The sequence below is a fragment of the Balearica regulorum genome, chromosome 5, assembly GCF_011004875.1.
Source record: "Balearica regulorum gibbericeps isolate bBalReg1 chromosome 5, bBalReg1.pri, whole genome shotgun sequence".
Taxonomy (NCBI): Eukaryota; Metazoa; Chordata; class Aves; order Gruiformes; family Gruidae; genus Balearica; species Balearica regulorum.
The window spans coordinates 7007046-7032438 of NC_046188.1; the positions used below are offsets into that span (position 1 = coordinate 7007046).

General features: G+C 46.0%; 2 protein-coding genes across 3 annotated transcripts in view; one reads left to right on the forward strand and one right to left on the reverse strand.

The window, feature by feature from the left end:
• Positions 1-2326: 2326 nt before the first annotated feature.
• On the reverse strand, positions 2327-14302 carry LOC104631956 (homeobox protein SIX4). The gene is made up of 3 exons (XM_075753331.1): positions 13069-14302; positions 10716-11404; positions 2327-8229 (listed from the first exon to the last, which is right to left on the reverse strand). The coding sequence occupies exons 1-3, from the start codon at positions 13929-13931 to the stop codon at positions 7433-7435; spliced, it is 2349 nt and encodes a 782-aa protein (XP_075609446.1). The 5' UTR covers positions 13932-14302; the 3' UTR covers positions 2327-7432.
• A 546-nt stretch (positions 14303-14848) lies between these two features.
• MNAT1 (MNAT1 component of CDK activating kinase) overlaps positions 14849-25393 on the forward strand; it is a 126501-nt gene continuing 115956 nt past the window's right edge. For both annotated transcript variants that reach the window (XM_075753333.1, XM_075753334.1), the window contains exon 1: positions 14849-14994. In XM_075753333.1, the coding sequence (XP_075609448.1) occupies positions 14906-14994 (89 nt within the window). In that variant the 5' untranslated portion in view covers positions 14849-14905. The remainder of the gene's footprint in view (positions 14995-25393) is intronic.

Here is a 25393-nt window from a genome sequence, read left to right on the forward strand (position 1 = left end):
CGTGTGCCAGCTTCTGCAGCACATAACTAGGTGCTATTTTTATTGAATCTGGCTTTAATGTAGTAGATTTTTCACACGTGTGTTAGTTTTTATTGTTGGTCTCATTCCTGAACTTTCTGGCACCTCTAAGTGTAAAGTCAGTTATGTGCACATTGTTTGGCAGATGAATTCCTATTTCTGGGAATCATTTTCCTTCTAAAATGTATTTTTATATTAAAAATATGATCTGTATCCATAACTGAGCTATACTGTCCTAACGCTCCAGCCCAAAGATTTCTGCAGCCAGAGATCACCACAATGGGTGAAGCAGCCCTGTAAGGAGACCTCCACTTTTCAAGCGCGAGCATTTTTACTAAGATCTTGTTTTACTGACCCAAACTCTGCCCTTTGGAGCAGGAAAATTCCCTTCTGATCTGGCACCGGGGATAATCCAGCCAGCATCAGAGGATAAAAAGCGCTGTCTTCCAACGTTGCCTCCCTTCCCAGCTCGTCTGCCTGCTAGATCAAGAGCAACCTCCTGTCTTGCCGAGCCTCCCTACTCTCAGCTTTATCCCAGCTACTGGCCTGGCAGCCTCTGGTCCTCGCTCCAGCATTCCCAGGCCCCATGTGAAAGGCGGGGGCCCGAGGAGTTGGCTGCCCACCCTTCCGAAGGTGCTGTCACCCTTTTCTCCATCTGCACACAAGCTGCCAGCGAAGAAGTAACCATGGCTGTGTGTGGTTTTCTCGCCCAGGGTGACCTGGAACACATCTGCAAAGCCCTCCAAAGTAGCAGGAATGCGCTCCGTTAGGACATGATTCATCCTGCATACCGCATGGGTGGCTGCTCAGGGAGAATTTTGACATTTGCATACGCTGAGACTTTCCGCTTCTCGGTTGCCCTCGAACCCCTGCACTTCGTCTGGTCAAGCGTGCGGGGGCTGCGCAGCCAGAAACCCCTCCTGGAGGGGATCTCCCCAGCTGGAGCCAGCCCAGCAGTGGTGGTTCTCCCCCCCACTGCGTCATGGGGCAGAAACGAGAGGAGAAGCTGCTCACAGCCAGGTTGAAGGATGGCTTTAGACCCTCAGGCCCTGCTCCAAGCAAAGCCGGGACGCAGCTGCCATCCAGGGATCCATCGGGAATCTGGTATCTGCAGGGCAGGGAAATATTATCACAGTCCTGCTGCTCAGGCAAAACCAAAGCATGGCAAAGGTAAGCGCTACAAACAGGAGGACTGAGTCATGTGCGCTCCTGGAAGGAAAAGGAGTTGGGCAACAAGGCAATTGTTTCTCTCTACCTTAGGGCTGCTCCCGGTAACTGGATTTACTTCAGCAGCTGCAGAGTGCGAGGCAGCTGAACCCCAGGCAGAGAGGGAGAGATGCTCCCGGCGCTGGGAGGTGGCTCCCTGCGCTTTGCCACCAGACTGCCATCAGCTCGTTCTGCGTGGAACGAGCGGGACACAGCTGCGATACATGGGAAAGACGGAAGAATGGTGAGTAACAGTGAGGAAAGCTAATGTCTTCATGATTAAAAATATACACAACTGGATCTATGTAAAAAAAATAATCTTAATGGACCTCATCCTGCTTCCTATAGCCTAAATACAATTCCTGCTGGCATGTGTGGGCTATTAGCTATCTACAATATATATACAGCTTCAAGCAGACACACTATTTCACCTGTGCAGGTTAGTCTGCTTGAACTTACTGCCATTCATTTTGGCATCAAACCATAACTAGGCAATGCCGGTACTTGGAGCACAGATCTAAAATAACATGGTAATGTATTTAAACCCTTTAGTATCAAGGGAACATATGTTTCAGGCTGTTCTCTCAGAAGTCTGCCCAAACCAGGTCTGATACCAAGTGCAATGTTTTAAAGAAAAAAGTCGACAAATACAAACTTAACAAATAGGAATTTACCTATCCAAAAAGAAACACTGTTGTAGAACTCATCCCAATGCCATGGGAGCTGCAAGTCAAAAATACATTTCCACCTACTAGTCCTAAGTAGTAGGTGGAACTATATTTCAATAGCATCTAATTATGGTATAAATTCGGTTTGAGACACAGATTTAATAGCTAGGTTCAATATGAAATAGAAGATTTATGGTTTTTAATTTACTATTTTAGAAGCAAAGTTAGGGTCTAACAAAACCCACTTAAGTCAACAGAGAGTCTCATTCCAGCTTAAGTAGGCTTTAGAGCAATTCCCTGGTGAGCACAGGCACTCACAGTTGCCATCACCTTCACCATGAATCATTAAAAGCTGTTTCTACTTTAGATTGCTTTCCTAACACAAAATTCAAAGCCCTTGCACGGTGTATGCAAACAGAAATATTTACACAAGATGTGTATAAATATAAAGTTTATTCAGTATAGTGTTTAGAAAAATAAGTTCACATCATCTCAGAATACAAATAAAACACTTAATTGTCCAGGCACAAACCCCTATATTACAGTACAACAAACATACATACTTTAGATCTCTTTGGTTGGGTAATTAAGCACAGATATGTTTGATGATACACTCTGGGGCGGCATCACCTAACAGTGCAGTAAAGACTTCTGATTATTCCCTCCTCTAATGCGTACATTCTGCTTAAGTTTCATATTTGTTGTAAGGCACAATAAACCCATATCGCAGAAATAACTGGTTAGTTCTGGACAAACAGTACATGCAGCAAAAGAACAAACATCCTCTGAACGTGAATCCCGAAAGTCAGAAGATTCACCCCCTCCTTGAGTTCAGAAATTTAAGAAGCTAGTTTTAAATTATATGAAACATACAAGTAAGGTATAAAATATCCTTCAAGATAATAACTGCTAGGAGATACAGGAAGACTTCAGGTCTCCTTGCTTTGTAAAATGTCATTACTTTAGTTTCCAGAGTTACAAAATTACTATCCTTTTTACGCTTTGAGATGCTTCTTGGCCACAAGCACTAGGCAATTCACGGCCCCAGGAGTCCTGCACACGTATTTCATAAGAAACTCAAGGGATGTACCCTCTTGGTTGTTCATCTGCCCTTGCTAAGAAAAACACACAGGCCCTGGAAATGGACATACGGGAAAAGCTCCCGTGCACACGGGGCCAAATTCTGTCCCGCTTAATTTAACTGAAAGCAGTTATTGAGGTGATTCCGCAGGATTTGAAGTCAGAACCTGTCCATTATTGTCATTAACCTCAGATTGATAGTAAATAACAATAAAGATGGTTCCAGCCTTACTCCTGGGTAAAGTAGCTTTCTGAATGCGTCTTCCTGAATCCACAGGCAGGGTAAAGCAGTAAATGGAAAGAGGTATACGCTTCGACAGACTGTGACCGTTCGGTTGTAACTGAGTGCCAGCCTTGCGCACTGGTTCATGCTGCCACTGTATACTGGGCCGAATCCGTCCCTGACCCAACTCCAGTGAAATGAATGGACCATATTCTCAGCTGGCGTGAAAGAACATTAAAGTCAATAGAACTGTGCTAGTTCAGCTCAGCCGAGGACCTGGCCAATAGATGTCTGTGATTCATGTGGCTGAAATGTCCTTTTAGGTAAGACCACAGGAATAATGCTGCAAATAGTCCAGACAGAGCATTCAATTGAGTATATTCCTGGTTCTCTGCAAAACTCTGGGCAAAACAGAGGCAGCTTTAATTAAAAGTAGTAAAGTACAAAGGGGTTGGGTTTTTTCCTTTTTTAACATTATGCTTTGTAGGAATTTGCTTAAACTTGAAGCGTATTTCTCAAAGCTGAGTCTGGGACCAGAAAAGTAGTAGAATTTGGCAATGTTTCCTGTAAGATTTCCAGTGGACTTACAAGTTACAAACATATGTGAAGTTGAAAAGATCCTTTATTCTCATCCATAACAGAGAGGGAGGGAGAAGTAACATGTATGCCAGAAAGACATACCTTCCATTTAAACAACAGAAGGTGATAATAAGGACTGTCTGTGGGGCTTGGACACTCACTGCCATTCGTGTGTGTGTGAGATGAGCATCCATATCCCCTAAACACCGTGTAAAATCCTCAGTTTGGGAATCAGTGGAGCAATGCCTTATTTACAGCAGCCAAAGATCCAGCCCCAGACGCTTTTCGGGGCTTTGTGTACTGTCTATTTAGAGCAGTTAGCCTGCTTACTTGAGGGTCACATAATAAAAACTGACCCTTATTTTACAGTAGGAGTAAAACTACTATTTAAATATCTATTTAAAAAAACACTGTACCGTGCAATGAGTCTTTATATTGTGCATATGTACCTGCAGAAAACATGAGGTTATAACTACGTTATCTGGAGGGAATGACACTTATTTTCAATGGGAGAAAGAAAGAGTAAAATATAATAATAAAATAAGTTACTTGATATCTGGAAGACTAGAATAGATTAATCTTACTTTGTCCCAAACCACTGCTTTTATGTACATCTGTTCCCACTGAGGAGTGGGAAGTCTCCTATTAGAAGTACCAGACACTCCAAGATATGCGCCACTGTAACAACATACACAGTTTTCACATCAACTGTGCTGCAAAGCCATGGAATTTGGAGCCTCAGTAACACACCAAATGCAAAGAATGAAAAATTAAAATAAAAAAAAAAGTAACAGGTACTGGTGTAACACCACAGTCTTTTCAGTTATGAGACCTGATCGCATCAACAACTGAGAGTGCTCTGAAATACTCTCTAGCTCGCCTCCAAATATTGTCTGAGCTTCACAGACAAAACATTAAGCCCCAAACAACTCCTTCAGAGCCACGCACACATTCTCCATTAATATGACAATGATACAGGGTCCTTCTTATTTTCCAAGCGGTTGAACAAATTCATGCAAAGCAGATACAACTACTGTTATCGTCGTCATCATCTTGGTTTTACGGGCGAGGAAGAGGTGGGAAGCAGATTGCTCATGCTGGAGCCCACCAAGCAGATAAACAAGCAGAGAAAAGAGAACTCTGGATGCAGAGATCCCCTGAATGTCAAGGGAAGTTGTGGCAGGGGAACATACAGCTCCACATTCTGCATGTGGTAATCACTTTGAAGTATTTGCCTGAAACACCCTTTTTGCCTGGGAGCTCATGGGGACAGCCAACTTCTTATAGGCTTCTGTTTGCAGAGCATCAGTGACCCAGTACAGCTGCAAAGTGCACGCCTTGCACACTTGCTCTTCCCTTTCCCTGCAGCCCTAGAGACTCTGGCTCTCAGCGTGGACTCCAGTGCTTACCGACAGAGCTCAGCTTCAAGGTTCCACAGACTACCTTGCAAAACACGCTGTATTCAATATAGTGCAAAACAATAGTGAGGATGCCCATGCCATGCTCACGGCACACAGAAGAAAACCTTCATTCCTCAAAGGCTTTCCACAGAACCAGTTAACCACCAAGACAGAAACAGGCTGGGATGTGCTACCTCTATTCTCTTTCCTTTCCGTATTTTTTGTCCTTTACAAGTGATCTTGTTTTGTCCTGAGCCTAATTTGGAGCCCACAGAAGCTGATGAAAACATTTCCCATTGCCTTCCAAAGGCTCTGGACCAGGCCCCTGATGAGGATGAATACATGCTTTAGTTACTGTATATATTCACATTAGAATAAAAAAAAAATAAAATTAACAAACCCACAAAGATTAACAGCATGTCATTTTTATACATCTGCATTCTTATTACTATTTTAAAGCTTAAGGATGTGCTTTTCCATGCTACAAAAACTCCTCTGGAGGAAAGGTAAGATCTCTTCCACCTACCCAGAGCCTGCCTGCTTCTGCTGTCCCCGGTGCAGCGCAAAGGGGCAAAGGCAGAGGAGTCCCATCCCCAACCAGGCAGAGACCACGGCTGCTCCCATGAGCCCTTCGGGCAGCTGCAGTTCCCACCATCAGCCCCCACGCTGCTTATTCTGGAAGGAAATATAAATACACGCTTAAGTGTACTCCTGGATGGGGGCCTGCTTACTTGAACAGCAGCTGAAGCCCTCCCACACAGGGCTACGTGGCCAATGGGTGCGTGTAAACATGGGGCTCCCTTCCCTGGCCTGCCCCGTCCAACCTTTCCTGCTCATCTGCCCAAAGCCGGAGCCAAGACCTTTCCCCTGGCATGACGGCTCTGCCCATGGTCCCTCTCTGGACTCCTCCTGCCCTGCTGACGTGGTGCGGGAGGACCTATCTTTGGCTCTCTGCACCGTTAGTAAATGTCACCCACGATGACCAAAAGACTTGAAACTCTTCTTACTCGTGCAAGTAGGGGCACGGAAGTCAGCGGGTCTACTTGCAGAAGTAAGGCATCAGGATTTGGCCCTGAGGACGGATATTTGCAAATCAGTGTTTTCATTCCTCCTGCCACTGTGCTTTAGTAACAAAGATAAGGCCACTAGGAAGAAAGGCACATGGAATTCTGTAAAAAATACACAAAAAGGTTCAACTAATTCGCAAATTACTAACAAAACAAACAAAAAAAACCCTGAACACAAAGACAGAGGGGGTAGAGACAGGGACCTCCTGGGTTTGTGAGACTGGGAGTTCACTTTCTAGTTTCAGTGTGATTAACATTTTACTTTTACAGTCTATTGCTTGAAAAACTACAAAAAAGTAAAACCTTGTCAGAAATACCTATGTTTACTTCCTGCTCAAACAATAAAAATAAATTAAACAGCCAGAAAACGTTTTCCTTTTCAATGCATTGTGTCTAAAGTGAAAGGGAACATAAACCATAAATAAAATCCATTGTACTAATTTAAAAAAAAAAAAGTCTCCTTTATAAGAACTGAAACAATATTTACATTCATACTGGAAAGAAAGCTTCTGAGTTGCATAATTAGAGTTTGAAATGATGCATTTTCTGGTGCACTGACAAAATGCTAGCTGTAGCATTTAGAAACCTGTAAGTGTTTGATGCAAGATTTTTGGTTTGAATGCAAGTCTGCTGGAAAAAAGCAAACACAGCAGTAACAATATTATTTATGATTTTGTTTCATTTCTTAACCTCAAACAACATAAAAGTAGCCGGTGAGGTATCGTCTATAGAGTTCCTTAAAAATTTCTCAATGCCCATGGACTAGAAGTAAACAGCAAAAATGACTGCATTGTTTCTACCTTTTTGGAGCGAGATTTTTGTTTTCTGTTTAACGTTAGGAGTGTATACTTACTGTTGAGAGTATGTTGTACTACGGAGAGTCTAGCTAAATTATCAGGGTAGTATCTCTTAGCCAAACCTGTACCCATTTGCTCGGTACTCGCCCTGGTGCTTTTCCTTTCTCCTTTAATCTGCTTAAAAGAGAATACTGCGTGCAAGCCAAGTGTGGCAACCTAATTCCATAGCCAGAGATTCCTCTGTACATCGATTCAGACCATCTAAATGTTCTTCTGTGTTCTTTAAATGAAAAAACCCAAAACAACCACCAAAAAAAAACAAACCCACTTGGTGCTTGTTAGGGCCTCAACAGGAGACTTATCTAATAAAACAGAAAGCAAGGAAAAAAAAAAGTTACAAGTCTTGCATATCTTCATCCATCTGAACTGTCTGCAGTTTGGCAAGTTCTTTTTTGTCCGTTTCCAGTTCTTCACAAACCGTCTCAACCATGTTACTCATAACATACTTGGATTTCGAATCCAGCATCATTAAATTGCCAGTTGACTTACTCTCAGAATTAGGTAAGAAATTCTCTTTGACTTCAGGTACGGCTTGCAGAACTAACCTGTGCTCTCTGACAAAATCTTGATGTACTTGCGCAGAGGGGTGGCTGACACGGTCTCCGCTTGTAGAAACTATTTCTCCAAGTGCGGGCTGTGCTGTAGAAATGGACAACAGATCTTGACTGGTAATGAGGGAACAGTTCTGAAGGGTTGCATAGTTAGTGTTGCTGATAGATATCACGGTAGAGGTACTGGTCACAGGTGATGACATGGACTGGCTCTCCGAGATACCAGAGTTCAGTTCTGCAGCGTTTAAAAGAGTTGGTTGTGTGAGGGAAAAATTATGTGAGGGCGTTACATTCACTAACGAGGAGGCCAGGGACTGGAGTCCTCCACTGGATATATTTTCAGAAGACATGTTTACATTTAGTTGCGTGTTCTGACTGACTGGCATCAACTGAGAAAACACCAGGCTTCTTTCCAGTCCTTCTTGCTTGACAGAGCCTACTGCCTGGCCTGAATTGGGAACCGTATAAACGACTGCACTCGGAGCGAGGGGGCCGAAGAAAACCTTTCCCTGCTGCACTGTTGAAGATTCAGTCGTAAAAGTTCCTCCATCAGATGTGCTGGGATTTACTGAAACATTACCTAGAGAAAGGGAAGCAAAAGAAAGGAAAACACGGATTATAGTTGGCAGAGTGTTGTGCATACATTTTGTTAAGACGTTTTGGTGGTTTTTATGTTTGCAGTACACACATACGCTAATATTTCATGCAACACAGAATAACATTGTTTGTAACAGGTGAGAGAAAATTTGGTATAAAGAAATAAAAGCTGTTAATAGAAACTGCTTCTAGGAAAAAAAAAAAAAAGTTCTGGTATATGAGGTATCTTTCAGACTCTCATTAACAGGCAAACAGTCCCCAGCCACGTGATTAAAATGAACGTGCTTTGGCCCTCACTAGTTGCCACCACTCAATTTCTACCTAAGAATAGAAGCATGAAAAGCTATTAAAGATAGTTCAGTGACAGACTATAGCTTGTGTGTGGGAACTAGAGACACATCACATGAAATCCACTATAGCTGGGCAGAGCCTACCTGAGTCAACCTGCAGAGAAAACATCAAAACCCAGTAACTTCTATCAGGTTAACTAGGTAGTCCGTCAAGCACTCGGATGTATTTACCTTTGACCTCGTTTTATCACGTATTTCCAAAAGCCTGACCCCACCACATCCACCACGCCGTGTAACGTCACCTAGTGACTGCCTACCCTTGCTGAAAGCCATGGCACTGCTCGCATGATGTTGCGGCAAGCCAAAGCAAGAAGGGGTGGCCAGAGATGACCTGAAGTTGGTTTTACTGGACATGCCAAGTTGTCATTATAATAATTCCTAAAATAAGATATACTGGCTCTCGGGACTGGGTCCCACTTCAAATGCCTCTCTTTCTCAAAAGGAGTTTAATTATAATTTTAAGAGGCTACAGTTGGAGACATCTGAAATTTTTAGAACAGCACTGAAGATGCATTTCTCACTTGGGGAATGTTTTAGCTCCCTATTCACTTCCATTAATCAATGATGATTTTTTGCAAGAAGTTACTCATATGTGTAAATTAGAAGAATAAAGCAAGGCAACTTGAAGTTACCTGGCAATAGGATATAATTTACTGTGGCTTACTTAAAATAGCCTGCAGCACACTGCACTTGGAATAGGCAGCCAGCTATCCATCCTTCTCTTGTTAAGAAAAACAAAAAGAAATCAAAGCTGCAAATATGGATCTTGACTTTTCTCTGCTCTAGAGTAGACACACGGTGGATCACTCTCCAGTGGGAATTGGTATTTTTAACAATGGGGAAAATGTTCAGAGGGAACTTATTACGAATCTCAGTATTTTAAAATACAACAGACCCGTACTACTTAGGGGACAGAACTTTCTCACCTTTGCTAGCTGTCAGTTTATGTCTTGGAGCATGTGGATTAAATGGCTTTTGCATTCAGACTAAATGTCTTCTCTTTTTCATCTTGTTTAAACTATGTACCAATAACTTCCAGTGACTGCAAGTGCCACATTTTAAGATCTTTTAATTTTGCATTCATTTAAAATGTGTTTATATGGCTTCAGTGCTCCTCCCCATATTACCTTAACAGCAAGAATAATTCACTACCTATACACGTGTAATTCAAATAAGCTAACAAGAGCACAGTTTGATTTTCATTATAACACTCATGGCTCCTGAAACTAGAGAGATTCATTCAAGTTTAATCATTTTCATAACCAAAGACAGAGTGGCTAATGAGTAACAAAGCTGTTCAGTTCTGCTTTATAACTGACCTGCTTCAAAACAAGGATCCAAAACTAGGCTTGCATTCCCTGGGATTCTTCCTGCCTGGCTGCAAGTTTCAGTCTATGGTATGTTAAGACAAACTATAAAGCAAACTTGGGGAGGAGCCTGCACACTTGGCACGTGAACCTGCGATGACATATTTCCCTTGGACTGAGGGCAGTTTTATCCAAATACCCTCGCGTTTTATATCTACAAGCCATTGCATATTTCTATTGTTTCCCTGCAGTTTAATCTTTGTTAATTATAGGACAGAAAACGTATGAGCATAACTGCTCGGTCTTGTTGTGTCCGTAGTAATTTAAAATTCATTTTTATAAAATGCTGTTGTTAAAAAAAACAACAAAAAAGCAAAACAACCACCACAAGAACAACAACAGTAACGATTTTCAGCTGCTGCAATCTTAATTTTTATGAACCTTCACATTAAGAAGAATTCAATGGCAAATGGGGAATATTTTGAATTACTGAAACGTGTAAAATTTACAGATATTTGTGAAGACTGGTATCACACACTTCTGAGAACAGCATGAGATGAAAGGGGTGTAAAATACCAGATCTCCTTCTCTGCTCTTAGTAGAGGAGCACAGCCTCACGTAATAATAGTCTGCCCACGAGCATAAATTGTTATAAAGGAAGACAAAAGGTATTATTTGACGTACTGCGTGTGGCTGTGGCTGAGATACAATCCTGGTACCTTGGAGGAAAAGTACAACAGCTTCTAAAATGCTAAGTGTGACCGATTCCAACTTTTTCTCATACCTCTTACTGCAGAAGACAAAATTTTTACCTTGTGAAGCTGCCACAGAAACAGGAGGCAGCTGCAGAGAAGAAAAACCGATGCTTCCGTTCAGCAGCTGGCCATTTGTTCCTGAATTGGGGATCTGGACAATGCCATACTGGTTTATTTGGACAGGAGCAGTAAAAGTAACTACGGAGCCTCCATCTTGAGAGGCAGCAGTTTGTACGCTTTCCCTTTTCACTTCTGTGCTTGGTATCAATCCCGGGAATGAGACCGGGATGTTACTGGGGCTGAAGGTGGCTGCCGCAGCATTGGGGACTGAAGCCTGAAGGAGTTTGAAGTCCTTAACATCTTCTGATGAAGATGACAGTATGTCAGTAATGGACACCCCGTTGCTCACAACGCTTGACGTGGTTTTGGGTGAATTTAAGGTAACCGTCTGCGAAGCCCCCACGCTGAGTCCATTGAGAATGACACCGTTGGGTCCCTGAAGAAAAGAGCTACCATTGAGAAAGACAGGAGAGGTACTGGCAGGCACGAGGTTTCCATTCAACAAGACGCCAGATGAGCTCAAGGCTATTTTAGTGTTTCCGAGCTGCTGCATGTAGACAGGCTCCATGTGGCCGGGAAGGCTGAGGCTGGTAACGCCGTCAGATGAGCTGGAGAGCGGATGGGGAGATAAATCCTCCTGCCCCTTACTGGATTCATCTTCTGTGCTAGGGTTGCCATCTGACTCGCTATGGGAAAAGACGGAAAGATGACATTGCATTACCATGGCGTGCCAGCAAGCTCTACACCAAGGGGGACTCCTCGCTTTGAATCAGTTCGCACGAGTTTTCCCCAACTATTTTTTCTGTATTTTGCCTTTACAAGGCACTTCAAACAAATTTCAAGGGGGAGGTTTCTTAGAAAAGGACACATGAAATCACCTGCTCGCTGAGGAGAAAGTTTATGGACTGGGTTATGGACACGTAAATAAGTCTCCCCTCCCCGGCCATCCGACTCGGGCAACCGAAGGGGGCTGCCTCGGGCCCCCCTCCGCTGGCCCACGGTGTCCACACGTGTGAGACCGGCCGCAGCCATTTGGTAAATCGCTGGGCGGCAGCTGCGGGAGGTGAGACCAGGCCGGGAACCGCCGCCCGACCCTCCCGGCCTCTGCCTGCCGCCCCCGCCACCCCCGGCCCAGGGAAGGGGGGAGGCCCCGCCGGGGGGCCGGGCCCGCGCTGCCCCCAGGTGCCGGCGGAGGCACCTCAGGCTGTGCCCGGGGGGGGAGGCGGGGGCCCTTTGTGCCGCGCCCCGCGGGGCCGCTCCGGGCCGCCCCCGCCCCGGCCCGAGCCCCTCCGCCCGAAGCTGCGCCGGGTTTTTTTGCTGACTGGTCCGCCCTCGACTGCATTTTTCGGTCGCTCCCTCCCCCCCCTCAGCCGCTCGCCCTTTGATGTGTCCCGCGGAGAGGGGGCCGCGGCGGCACAATCGCGCCCTTGGTTGAGAAATGCCTTGGGGCCCTCCGCCGGCCGCCGCTTTTTTCCCTCCTTTCCTCTCTTCTCCCTTCCTCCCCCTCTCTGTCTCCCCCCCTCGCCTCTCCCCTCCCTTCCCGTCCCTGCCACGGGAGGAAGGAGGGGGGGGGGCGGGAGCGGGGAGGTCACCTCCACCTGCCCGCCTCGCGGCGCCGAGCCCCCGCCGCGGCCCCTCCGCCCGCGGGGAGGGAGACACGGGGGGTGGGTGGGGGGGAGGCGAGGCAGAGCCCCGGGCCGGGCGCGGGAGGCTCTCCCGCCCCGCGGGGAGCAAACGGCCGCGGGGCTGGAGGCGGAGGCCTGCGGCGGGCCGAGCCCGGCGGTGCCGCCGTTGAGGCCCGGCGCGGCCGGCCCCGCTCCCCCGCTGAAACCCGAGCCCGGCCCGCTCCCGAGTCAGGTTTCAAAACAGAGCGAGCGGCGGGACCCCACACCCCCGTGCGTCCTGCGGCCGCCGTCAATGATTAACTCTGTCAGGCGCGACAATTAAATAAAAACAAGGGCGGGGGGGGGGGAACAAACAACCCCCCATCCCGTCCCGTCCCTTCCCCGGAGCACGCCGCGCCGCCGGTGTCCGCGGGGCGCCCGGCGGCTCCCCCGGCCCGGGGGGAAGGGGTGGCGGCGCAGGCCGGGCGCGGCGGGAGACGGGAGCAAGGAGACGTGGAAGGGGGCGGCGAGGGCCGGGACGTTTCCCCGCGCTGCCTGGCTGCGGCTCGCATGCCTGCGTGCCCGGGCCGGGTGGGTGTGTGTTGGGAGCGAGGGAGCGGGGAGGGGGAAGGAGGGGAGGACGAGGCGCACCGAAGGTAAGCGCCATGTTTGTCAAGGGAAGAAAGAGCCGGGAGAGGGAAGGCAGGCAGGCGGGAGAGGGGGCGGGGAGGAAAGTTTGTCCTCACCTTTTGGACTGGGTCTCGGAAGGATTGCGGTCCCGCTGCCTGCGGTTCTTGAACCAGTTGCTGACCTGGGTGAGGGACAGCCCGGTGATCTTGGCCAGGTTGCGCTTCGCGGCCGGCGAGGGGTACCGGTTCTGTTTGTAGAGCTCCTTCAGCGCGTTGCGGGACTTCTCCTTGAAGCAGTAAACCGTCTCCTCGCCGTCCCAGATCGTCCTGGGCAGAGGGTATTTCCTCCGCAGCCTGTACTTGTCCACCGCCCCCAGGGGTCTGCCCCGGGCTCGCTCCGCCTCGGTGTAGCGAGCCTTGTACCAGAGCTCCTGCAGGAGCGGGTGGTTGGAGGAGTCGAAGTTGTGGCTCTCTAGGATGCTGTAGAGCTCGGCGTAGATGCCCTGGTGGAAAGCCACCAGCGCCCGGGCTTTCATCAGGCTCTCGTTGCCACGTAGCAGATCGCTGGGGGGTAAAGACCACAGGAACCTGGCCAGGCGGTCCAGGTTCCCACCTTGCTGCAGCGCCTCGCAGACGCAGGCGACGTGGTCCGGGGAGAAAGCCAGGGGGGTCTGCGAGGAGGAGGAAGAAGAAGAAGAGGAGGAGGAGGAGGGAGAGGAGGCAGCGTGGTGATTCCTGGCTAGGAGTTCCGTGTGGAGCAGTACCTGGTCCGCGGCTCCCTCCTCCCCGGCGGCGGCGGAGCCTGCGTGCTCCATGGGGAACGGGGCAGCGGCGGGAGGGGGCGGCGGCGCGGGGTTGAGGGCTCCCGCCGCGGCCCCGTCGGGGGGCACCTTGCTGGCTTCAGAGAGGATTTCCATCACATTTTCCTGCTTGATCTCCACCGCGCTCGTGATCTCGTCCGTGGGGGAGGCAGAAGACATGTTTCAGTTTGTTTGCCTTTTTCTTTTTTTTTTTTTTTTTCCTTCCCCCCGTCCCGTTCTCCTCCTCTCCTCCCTTCCTATCTCTCTGGAAAGTCCACTCCTCCTCCTCCTGCTCTCGGCCGGCTCTAGCCGATCAGGTTTCCTCCCGGCCACGCAATAACCATTAAAGATAGCTGCTATAGCAAAGTAGTGTAAACGGGCTCCTCTCCGCGGCTCCCCCCAACGTGACTCCCAGCCCCGCTGCAATACTATATGGCACCGTAGCCTGCTGGCCCAGCCGCGCCCGCCCATTGGCTGCGCCGCGCTGGAGGGGCGGGGGCTCCTACGTCTCCAGGGCAACCGTCAATCAAGCGGCCCCGCTCCTCTCCTCTCCCCCCCCCCCCCCCACCTCCACCTGGAACGCGGCGCCCCGCCGTAGGGACGCCCCCGCGGGAGGCGGGAGCTGCCCTCACCTGCGCCCCCGCGAAGCGCCTTTCCCTGGGGCGGGGAGGGAAAAATTAAAACTCTCAGAGTGTGAGGCGGTCCAGGCGGTGCCGCGGTAGTTAGCCGGAGTGAGCTACGGCACCTCTCCCGAGCGGGGTGCGAGGAACCCCGTGAGGGAGCTACCGCCCCGCAGCGGCCTCCTGTTGATTATTCATTAGGCGGGAGTGCCCCCCAGTTACAACCGGAGCTCTCGAGCCGGGACAGCCTGTCCCCCCCCCCTACAGGCAGGTGCTGCCCGGGGCGGCTCGTACCTGCTCGACCCGGCTGCCCCGGCCCTCCGCGCCGCCGGTTGGCTTTGCCTGGCGGTTGCTGGGGCCGGGAGGGGCGCGGAGCGAGCCGAGCCGGGTCTCCGCGGCGGGCGGAACGCGCGGGGAGGCGGGCGGCGCCGGCGGGCCCCTTTGGCGGCGGCACCGCGCGGCGGAAGGCGCGGAGGAAGGGAGGGAAGGAAGGAGAGAGGAAGGGAGGAGGGGGAGGCGGCGGCGGCAGCAGCCATGGATGATCAGGGCTGCCCGCGGTGTAAGACCACCAAGTACCGCAACCCCTCCTTGAAGCTGATGGTCAATGTCTGCGGGCACACGCTGTGAGTGAGGCCGCCGCCCCGCCCTGCGGGAGGCCGGGGAGTAGACGGACGCGGTGAGGGGAGAGGCGCCCCGGCCCGGAGCTGTTCCTCTGCGGGGGGTGGGGGGAAACCGGGCGGTGGGGCCTGAGGGGAACGGTCACTCTCCCGGGGGTGGGGACGAGCCGTGCCACCCAGTCCGGCCCGCCGGACCCGTGCGGGCGTTTGCCAGGCGGCTCCGGGTCCCCTCGTGTCCCCGTTTGCCTCTCCCGGCGGCAGCGCTGCAGGCAGCGGTTCCGTTCCAGGCCAGGGACTGGATCGGGGTGTGGGGCTGAACGGCTGCGTTCGGCTGCTTCTCTGTGGTGAAATGCTCGGGGGGACATGGGGCTTGGTGCGGTGGTCGGTACCGGCTCCTGTCTCGAAGGCGTGTGGGGCTTCGGGGAATGAACGGGAACGTCTCATCAATTTAAACATTTCTCACTTGTATTTAATACTGTGCTTGGATATCTAAGAAAAAAAAAAAAGGTGATTTAATTTTTTGGCATGTTAATTCTCCTGAATGGAGAATGCTTTGTCTGAAGGTCTGATGCTGTTTTAAATGTAGGAAAATCCTCCTGTGAACCTGTGCTGATCATGTTTACTTGTTCGGTATCTTTTTGTAACAAGAGCCATGACTTTTTTTTTTTTTTTTTTTTTTTTCCTTTTCCCCCAAAGCTGAACACTTTGATAATTCCCACTGCTGGCTCTAGCTGATTTAAGTCATACATAGTCTGAATTAATTCACTTTCAGTTCTGGAGATCATCTTTAGTTAGTGTGGAAGTTTTAAAGGGTCTACTCTAAATTCATTTTAGATATGCACAATAGAAGCCTCATACTGCAGCAGCAGCCCTTTCTGGTTTTTGTTTTGATTTTTTTTTGGTGTGTCTTGTTATCTTTCCTGTGTTGTGTATGTTGAGCTGTTTATATTTTTAAACTACAAGTGAATTACATCCAAAAATACACAGCCTGAAAGCTTTGCTTAACTTGATACAGTGTTGTAAACGAACAGGATGAAGGAACTGGATTGCCACAAAGAATTTATATTATTTTCTTAGAAAAAAAGCATTAGCTTTCATCCCATTCCCTGGTCCCGCTCTCTGCGGCTACGCCAGCACTTCTGTTGCCACGAGGCAAGGTGTGTGGGAGAGCAGCAGATGATGGATCTCCTGGTAGTGGTGGTGTAGGAGAGGGCAGCACCAGGAGTGCCCCTTTGGTGACAGGGATGCTGGCTGGGTAGAAGTGCAGCGTTCGCTGGTGTTCAAAAGGTAACAGCCACGTTTAGGCAAGGCTGTGCAGCTTGAAAATTATGTTTGTATCTTCTATTCCAGTGAAGATCAAAGGACTAGTGGTCTTGGTGATGACCTGCTTTCAGGCTCCTCCAGAGCCGCTTCCAGCAGAGGAAAGCATGTTTCAGTTTGCTCTCCTGATTTGACTTTCAGTGGGGTTTTTTTTGTAGCTAAACTTCGCTTGAGAAAATTAGTCGTGTTTTGTGTTTTCCTGAGTCCAGCTGCTAACACCGTATTTGGGGTTGATGTCCTTATCTTGCTTTCCTTGTTTCTTCCCAGCTGCGCAAGGACTGCCTCTGCTTCCCCCAGCTCCTGTTGTTTGCACTTCTGCATTTGGCAGGTGTTTTATCCAAGACCAGATCAGTAGTCTGGATCTGTCCAGCCCTGGGTTGAGCCAGCCCGGTATCTCTGCAGCCCGGTGCTTGCCGGGAGAGGACTATGCAGACTCACCCATACTGACCTTATCTGGACCCAGCAAGGTCTGTTAGTCCCTTCTTTACCTTCCCAGCAAAGGGTGTCTGTGCATCTGGGCAGCATTGCTTTAAAACGTGTGTGAGGTTAAAGTTGAAGTCGCTGTGTAAATAGGATCTCTGGATTTCTTTGGTTTTGTTGTACTTAAGGACCCTCTGTCTTGATGTGGTTCAACTGGGTCACTTTTCCTCTGTAATACCCTTGCAATAACCCCTTTAAGGTTGTATTTTTATTATTATTTCCGTATGATGTTACAAAACTTTCACATGAGAAGTCGTTTTTTAGTTATGGCTAATAAATTCTTCTAATAACTGATCTAGAAGCTCAGATGAGGCACCTGTGAATGAAGTATGTGGGGGGGGGAAGGGGAGATAATTGACATTTGTTCTTTCATAAATCCACCGGGTTTCAGCCACAAGGAGGTCTAACGTTCTCAAAGCAAATGAGTTAACCTAAGTTTGTGATGGAGCTTTACCCTTCTTAGGCAATCTGTTCTGGTAATTTGTGCTGTTCTTACTGTTGCAAATACTTCTAATTTCTAATTGAAATTTTCTTGCTATAATTTAAGCATTTAAGAATTTTATCATGTGTTTTGTACACCTTGTGAACTGTTTATTACACCTCTTGTGCAGGAACGTGCTGCATGTTTTGAGGGCTTTCTCTTTGGTGGTTTCCACACTTAGAAATTCCATCCCTTTGGTCTTCTCTCTTCAGTGATATTTTTTTTTAATACATATTTATGGGCTATTGTAATTACTTTTTCTGAGGCTTTTTCATCATGGTTTGTGTCTGGAACTGCACACAGTGCTCTGAGTCCTTAGTACAACAGGCGGAGTCAAAATTATTTCATGTGTTTTTCCTACGATACCTGCATTTCATATATCTCGGTAGGATGATGAGTCTTTTATGTTTTGTTTTTTTGGGTTTTTTTTGTGGTGATATGTATTATTTATGTTCAACATAAACCCCAGATTCTTTAGCACTTTCCCACACAGCATATCTCTGGGCAGAACAGTGTTTAACTTTGCCTTCCATGTTGTGTTATGCATCTGATTGTTCTTACCTATTTGCTCTGTCAAACTGCATATTACTTCAGCTGATTTTTGCACTTGCTTCAAGTGACTTTGGATTCTGATTCCCTCCATCAAAGAGCTTGCAACTGTCTCAGATTTATGTCTTCTGTTAACTTAAAGTGACCTTTCTGTCCTCACGTTTTCTAATAATGTAGTTCATGGGCAAGATGTTGTCTGTGAGATTTTCGAAGTTGTTGCTTGTGACCATAAGAAATCCAACTGAGGCAGAGTAAAATACGGAGTTGCCTGCAGTAAGTTCCTTGCTAAATAAGCTTCCCCCTGCCGCCCCCAAATTGCTTTTTGTAACAGTGGAGAATGATAAAAGATTAGAGCCATATGAATGTGCTTGCTACATGTTTTCTCTCGGACTGAAATAATGATAACTTATCTCTGGGTATAGGTTCTAGTCATCTCTCAGTACTTCAGTATGTACTGTATTTGTGCAGGTTATAAGAGTGTCAAAAGTCCAGTTAAACCAAAATTATATTGCCTCTAGTTACTGTTTCCCTACCTACATTGTTACTGTGTCATTGGAGGAAATTATATTCGTTTGATATGATTTATTCTTAACAGACTGTGTGTTGGATCTTACCTGCTTCATTATCTGAAATATGCAGGAGATAGGTTGTTTGTCTGATTATTTATTTCAGCATCTTCCCAGGGACTCAGAGTAACCCTGACTGGTCTGTGATTCCCTGTGGATTCATTTTCCTGCTTTTCAGGGGCAGGTGCTTTCGCCCTTCTTCAGGCTGCTGGAACTTAATGCAGAGAGCAGAGGTGATCTTTGATAACTGCCTTTCTGTTTTCAAAGGGTAAATATTGTCCACCAGATTTGAAAGCCTTGAAGTACTCTTTTAATGCTGTAACCTCTGAATATAGTCCATAGGTTTATGGAAGCTTATTAAGTTGTCTGCAGAAGCATATTGCCTTTATCATGCTTTCTGTTTGAAGTTTGCCAATAAATATGCATGGCAAATTCAGAGTCTTGACTTTGTTGGCTCAGGAGGTTTGGAGCAATTGCCATAATGCATTTCCCGGTTCTAGCTTGTGTTCTTGCTACTTTTGCTGTGATATGAGTTACATTAGCCAGTTAATCTGTCTTAGTGAATCAAGATAAATGCACAAAACTCCTCAAATGCTTTGGCGTCATCTATTAGAGATTTTCCTTCCCATTGAATAGTGGGTTAATGCACTCCTACTCTTAACTGCTCTTTCTTTCACTGCAGGCGTTCTGAAGGAATATTTTCATGTTAGCTTCAGTGTTGCCTCCCAGTAGTTTCCTTCCCAATGCTTTGACCTTTCCTATTTTGTTAACTGTGCAGTTCACTATAAGTGACTTTCAGTGATTTGCACTTGTGCAAAATCTCTTGAATCATTAAAGAGCCTATACTTAGCTGAAGTGATTTGTTAGTAAACTTCACACTTTTCTCCTGGGTTTCAGATAGCTTGTGGTTTTACCATTCGTTCATTTTCTTTATTTTGTGGCTCTCTGTTTTGCCCTTCTAAAGAATTGCGAGAGTTGCCTTATGCCTTCTGTCAGCCAAGTTGTTTCCACTTTCACATTCTTTGCCAGTTCCTCCCCTTTGGTTAGAATGAAACTAGAAGAGTCTTCCTTTTTATTGTGTGTGGGGTTTGGTTTTTTTTTCCCCTCCAACCTTCTATATAAACAGAGTTAATCTCAAAGTATTTGAGAGCTTGTTGGGCAATGTGTGTCCTATTTGTCCTTTTTTTGACAGATCTGTGTGGTGAATGTTCTTCTTGCTATGAAGTCTTGTGCTTTGGAGGTTTGGCTGTTCATTCTTCTCTTCTTCCCCACTTCATTAATTTAAATCTCTCTCATCTGGGGTAGATACTATGTGTTAGAGTACCTGTGTTAGCCTTCCATCTCTCTTTTACTGTGACCTAGACTTTGCCAACAAATTAATTCTAGACCTTAGCACCAACATATGCAGACAGCATTTCTCCTCCCTTATTCTTTGCATATCTTCCTGTGTCAGTGTGCTTGACCCTTCGTTAGAACAACTCGCAGTGGCTTTCTCCTCACGCTGTGTGTTTGCTGTGTTCAATTCCCCTGTGGTCAGCAGGGCTCCGGAATGTGTTCATGTCCGCTTGTGGCAGAGCGGGGATCAGCAGCTGATAAGTGCAGGAGTGCTGCGGTGGAGATAAGGGATAGGCAGATGAGTGCTAGAGGGTGAAATTGGACATTGGGTCTCGGCTGTAAACATCCTTCAAGTTGGGCTTCCATGGCAGTTTATTCCAATAGAACCATGCCAAGCCTCACAATTATGGGAATGGTTTGGAGGGTTTGGTATTATTTCTTAGTATTTTGTTTTCCTTGGTTATTGCTTCTTGACCAATATCGCCAAAAGTGTAATACCATGTGTTTTTGGCATTAGAGTAATGTTAAATTAGCCTTTTCCACTGTAAATCTCCCTTGTCACTGGGAGGGAGGATGATAAATTAGCAGTTAAAAGTTGTTCTAGGATGGGGTTTAGTATGGTAATGCTCAGTTCAAGAATAATGAATGTCTTTTTAAGTTTATTTTCTTAAGTATAACAGAGGTTCAAGGCACCAGATACTTGGCTTTAAAGATGCTTTTGTGCAGGGGAAAGTGTGTCTAATTATGGAGCAATGCTTGATTAAAGTTCTGCAATACATTAGTTTCTAAGGTGCACTAATGGCTTTGCCTTCTTTTAAAGAAGTTCACTCTCAAGAATTATATTCAAAAGCCTTTGTGCATGCATGACAATTTTTGATTATTCAGATGATTCCTAATGTCTTTTCTGAGTGTACAGATGCTGGGTGCGTGCTTGCCAATGGAGTTGTAATCCACCTGGCTTCATTTGAGACCATGAATTATCTTTTTACTCTCCCTGCTTGGATTTCATTGCCTGTGTTGAGTTTTAGGAGGCAGGTTAAGCATATCCCACTGATTTACTTACGTAAAGAGCGAAGGAAATGCATGCACCGAACACTGCGTTAAAAGAATGTTAAGATTGTTACTGCGAACGGGACGGGGTAAAGAAATTTACTGTTGGCCATAAACTTGAACCATATGGTCTCCAACAATCAGATGCAAAAGTCTTAGGTAAAAAAGGTAGTTAATTGGGGCTGCTGGTTCAACTTTGTTGTCCCATTGCCTGGTATAGGGAGGAGGAGGGAAACTGGTATGTAAAGCTCTTTGGAGTCAGTCCTGGTTCTCCAGCTACCTGTGACCCGTCCTGACAGGTAGAGAGAGGAAACGTGGATGTCTGCAGACCAACAAAAGCAAAGAAACTCCCTTTCCTCCCTGGTGTCCCACCAGCTTGTGCTGTCTCTGCAAAGCATCCTTCCTGTGCTTGACACCTCTGGGAGAGACGCACAGATACCAGAGCAGCATCCACAGAAAACTGATAGGCTTGATTTCAGCAATTGTAGTGTTTTTGGGTTTGTTTGTGTGCTGCTGCAATCTTACATGGTAGTTAATGAACTTGCTCTATTATAAGCTTTTCTGGTGTCTTTCTCCTATCCACAAGAGACTTATGGAAAGGTGTCTAGGCTCCTTATTAAATTTTTTTTTTCTCATTTTCCCAGAGGGAGATGTGTTTATTTCTCATTTAATTTGTTAATAAGGCTTCAAAATGAAGACAACATAACAACGCGTACCGTCTCTAGGCCCAGCTGTGTGTTGCTCAGGGGAGACATCAATTCACCGTATTGTGTTGTGGGGATTCTGTAATCTGCCCTGCACCCTGTTATGGCTGTTCCAGGGATTCATTAGGGGGTAAGTGCATCCTCCGAGAACTCTTAATTGCGGTGCTAGCAGCTGCTAAAATGAAGAAACAGAGGTTTCATTATTTGTGTATTTATTTTAATGTTAGGAGCATTTGGAGTTTTGTGGCTGTCAAATTCCCCAGGAGTTGGAAGTAGGAACATCCCCAGTGAATTGGGGGGAGTGGGGTCTCATGCCAGTGCGTGGGGCTAGAGTAGTTGGAAAAAAGTTTGGAATCTTCTTGTTTAAACTCCTTCCAAGTGAAAGGGTTGCTTGGCTTCCTGCTGCATTCTTCTCTGCAGTGTGGTTCAAGAAAATGCCTTTCTTCTAAGATGGGGGGGGAGAGCCCTGGAGATTGTGGAAAATAACATAAAATTGTATTTCAGCCAAGTGAGTTTGAGTGAAGAAGTCTAACTACAGGTAGGCAGTGAGGATCTGTCAGACTTTGAAATTTTAACTTGACATATGGAAATTGGGAGCTTAAATTCATATTTGATTTTTATTCAGCAAGCTTTTTTCCTAAAGAAAGCATCTTAAATGCAAGATATACAAGGGCAATGATACTGTGTTCAGGGCTGTCATTTGTAACATAAAGGTTGGCTGTGATGTATGTGATTTTTAGGCCACCAGATTTCTCTTCATACAGAAGTTGAGGTGCAGGCTCCTGAGTGCGAACAGTATGAGTAGTGCTGGTTGAACCATCGAGACGCGCATGTGGATGCGGGACTCATGAATAGGCAGCAGCCCAAGGAAAAGCGCCACCAGGCTCTGGTACTTACTGGATCCTTGGAGCTGATTCAGTTTGCTAACCTGGCAGAAAATAAGAAGCTTTTTTGATAGGTTAATGCGGTGGTTGTTTGTACAGGATTAGTGAGTTGACGTGGCTTGTGAGTGGTTAGACAGGCATCAGAGGTGGTGCAAGGCAATCTGTAGGAACGTGTGTCCACAGGTAGAGTAGGAGTACGGTTGAAGGAAGGTCCTTTCTGTGGCAACATGAATTTGGCTTGTGCTGTTTTGTGACACTGCATGCTTAAAAAGCTGGCTTGTCTGGGAGAGTAAGTGCTCTATTTTGTCTCTTTGACTTGTTTTCTTGCTACTCTTGCCACGTCATGTCATCTAATCAAATTAGATTCTTGAGTGGTAGATCCTTACTTGCCTGAAAAACGTAAGTAGTCTTGGTGGACTAAAGCAGATTGGGGCTACATAAGTTAAAAATCTCAACCAGAATAGGAACTTTGTGTGGTCCTAAAAATGCCTACTTTGCTTTGGGGAGACAAGTAATGAAAACTAGGTAATATATTTCATTCCCAATGATTTACATCTCTAAGAGAATTTTCTTAGTTTTTTCTGGGTGAGTTGGGAGACACGTCAGGGAGGTTTTTACTCACGTTTATCAGATGTACCATGGTTAGGTTAACTGGTGCTTGTTTGAAATAGTTGCACAATCATAGCCTGTCTGCATCCTCAAAGGAGGAAGCAAAATTACTTTTTTTTTTTTTAAAAGTGGAATGTATTCCCTCAGAAATAAAGTTTTTTCCTGACTTCTTAGGGAATAGAAGAAAGATGACCTAGATTTTTTTGTCTTTTTGGAGTTATTTCTGGTTTTATTAATTGGGATTAGACGCTCTTTGGATTCTGTTCCATCCCATTACTCTTCCAAAGTCTCTCCGAGTTAGTCATGGGAGGTGATTAAGTCATTGCTGAAATACCGGAGAGGTTATTTCCTCTGCCATCCAGTTTTGACAATTAATGTTTGCTTTTAAATTTGGCTCTGAATCACAGTCTTAATACTTGTGATGAAGTGGTGTTAATGCTTCAGTTTTGTTTTAAAACTGACATATTTAGAAAGTCTTTTCTCTGTTGAGCTATCAATTGGCATGTCTGCTTAGTAATACTTCTTGTCTGCTTAGCAAAGCTTGCAGAGCTCTACTCTTCGTTCCTCGTAAGTACTTTTCAGAAATTTAAGTTGTGGTTCTGGTCTGAGATGTAACCTTGGCAAAAGGAAAGCTATTGTTTATAACCTGGATCTTCAATCAGTAAATTGAAAAGTAAATTCTTTTTTCCTTGATTCTGAAAGTTCAGCCAGGCTATATCTACAGCCTGGGATCCTGAAAATGGCTGATGGGTTTGGGTGCCCAGCTTGAGCAATCTTCAAACATGCTTGACCCTTTTGTTGAGTAAATGCTTGACTTGGTAAGGTTGAACGTAGTAAATGTCCAGCATAGTCATGGTCTGACACAGGTTTGGTAAATCTTTATGGTCAAAATAAGTGCTTCTCAAAAAGAAGGCAAACGCAATAACCTTTTAGACAATTTGATATTAGGTGGGTTTTTCTTTTTTCTTTCTTTTATTTGCATCTACTGTATTGTAATTCAAGCCAATAATTCTGCGGGTTTGTGAGGAAGGAGGACATTTGACTTGCTTCTATGTGGCTGCATTAGCTGCCAAATGTTAATGAGCAATATACATAGGTTTAATATTTATGAAATTAAGCAAATATATTCCCAAGTCATTTTAAAAAGCATGTCTTGGTAATTGTAAATTCACAGCAGATTTGAAAGTGTCCTCTGAAAGTGCCTCAGCTCAGAAGTTGCATTTACGTGTATGTTCTTTGTTTGGGGCATTGGTTGGTTTGGTTTTTTTTCCCCAGGACAACTGAAGGTGAAGTTTGAAGAAAAGCTAAGTCAGCATTTTGGAAATTGGATTGAATACTCCGGTGTTCAGATCTGGTTAGGAAATTAAGAAATTAAAAAAAAAAAAAATCTTGCCTGATAGTAACAGGATATGGGACAGGCAGGGTGCTGAGCTTGCGTTGTGGACACATTTCATGTTGCTGGTTCCCTCTTTGGTTTAGTGATATCCAGGAAACAGTAGATATTTCTTCACAGAAGACCACTCTGGCTGTAATGAAAGTCATAAGTAGTAGTCCTTAGAGTGAACTGAATTTTGTAATGACGTCTACTTGTTTAGTAAGAATTATATTTGACAAGACCAGATCTAAGAAAACAACTTAGCAGGAACTGCTGCTATATATGACGAAATTAGGCCTTAATTGTCATAGCTAAGAACATTTTTTGATGCTTTGAAAATGATATTCTAAGTTGTTCTTCCTTTGAAGGGAGAGAATGTATTAGGAAATTCTTGCAGGTTTTTTTGTGTGGAATGCAGGTAAGCTCAGAGAAGCGAGGACTATGCTTCTGCCACAGAGGAACAATGAGCAAGTCATCTGTTCTGATAAATATTTTGGCTGCACATTGTGAAACATGTAGACAATGATTTTTGCTGTTCCCACAGTCCTGCCTCAATGATTGGCACTAGGGTTAAATTATATATGTAAACATTTGCAGAATCCTGGGCTTAACGTGAGCATGACAACTTCTTTAACGTTGTAGAGGAAGGTAAGTAGTTCTGCTGAGAGTTAGGAAATAGTGGGATGGGGCAGAGTGAGGAACAGGTTTTTTAGTTTTTAAGAAGCAATGTTGAGGTAAAAGTTCCTAAGCCCTGAAAATGTTCTGCTCCCCAGTTTTTATTATGCCAAGCAATGCATCCAGGCTGTCAGTCTCTCTGCCAGGGTGGCGAAGAAGGACTGATGTTCCTAGACAGCAAAAGGCAAGGGAGTGGTTGGGCTAATGTTGACACCTTCAGACTGATGAGCCATAATGGGAAGTGTTAGGTCTAATTGGGCAGGAAAGTTTGGCACTGGGGTTAGATGTATCGCAAGAGCTGCTAGCAGAACTGGGGTGAAGGAGGAAGACCTCTGGTGCCAGACAAGTACAGGCAGACAAACGTTTAATGTGTCTGT

Coding starts and splice junctions, on each gene's coding strand:
- LOC104631956 (XM_075753331.1), bottom strand. CDS start 13,931: ATGTCTTCTGCCTCCCCCACGGACGAGATCACGAGCGCGGTGGAGATC. Junction 11,405..13,068: donor TCCGAGACCCAGTCCAAAAG/GTGAGGACAAAC, acceptor CTTTTCCCATAG/CGAGTCAGATGGCAACCCTA. Junction 8,230..10,715: donor TTCTGTGGCAGCTTCACAAG/GTAAAAATTTTG, acceptor CCCTTTCTCTAG/GTAATGTTTCAGTAAATCCC.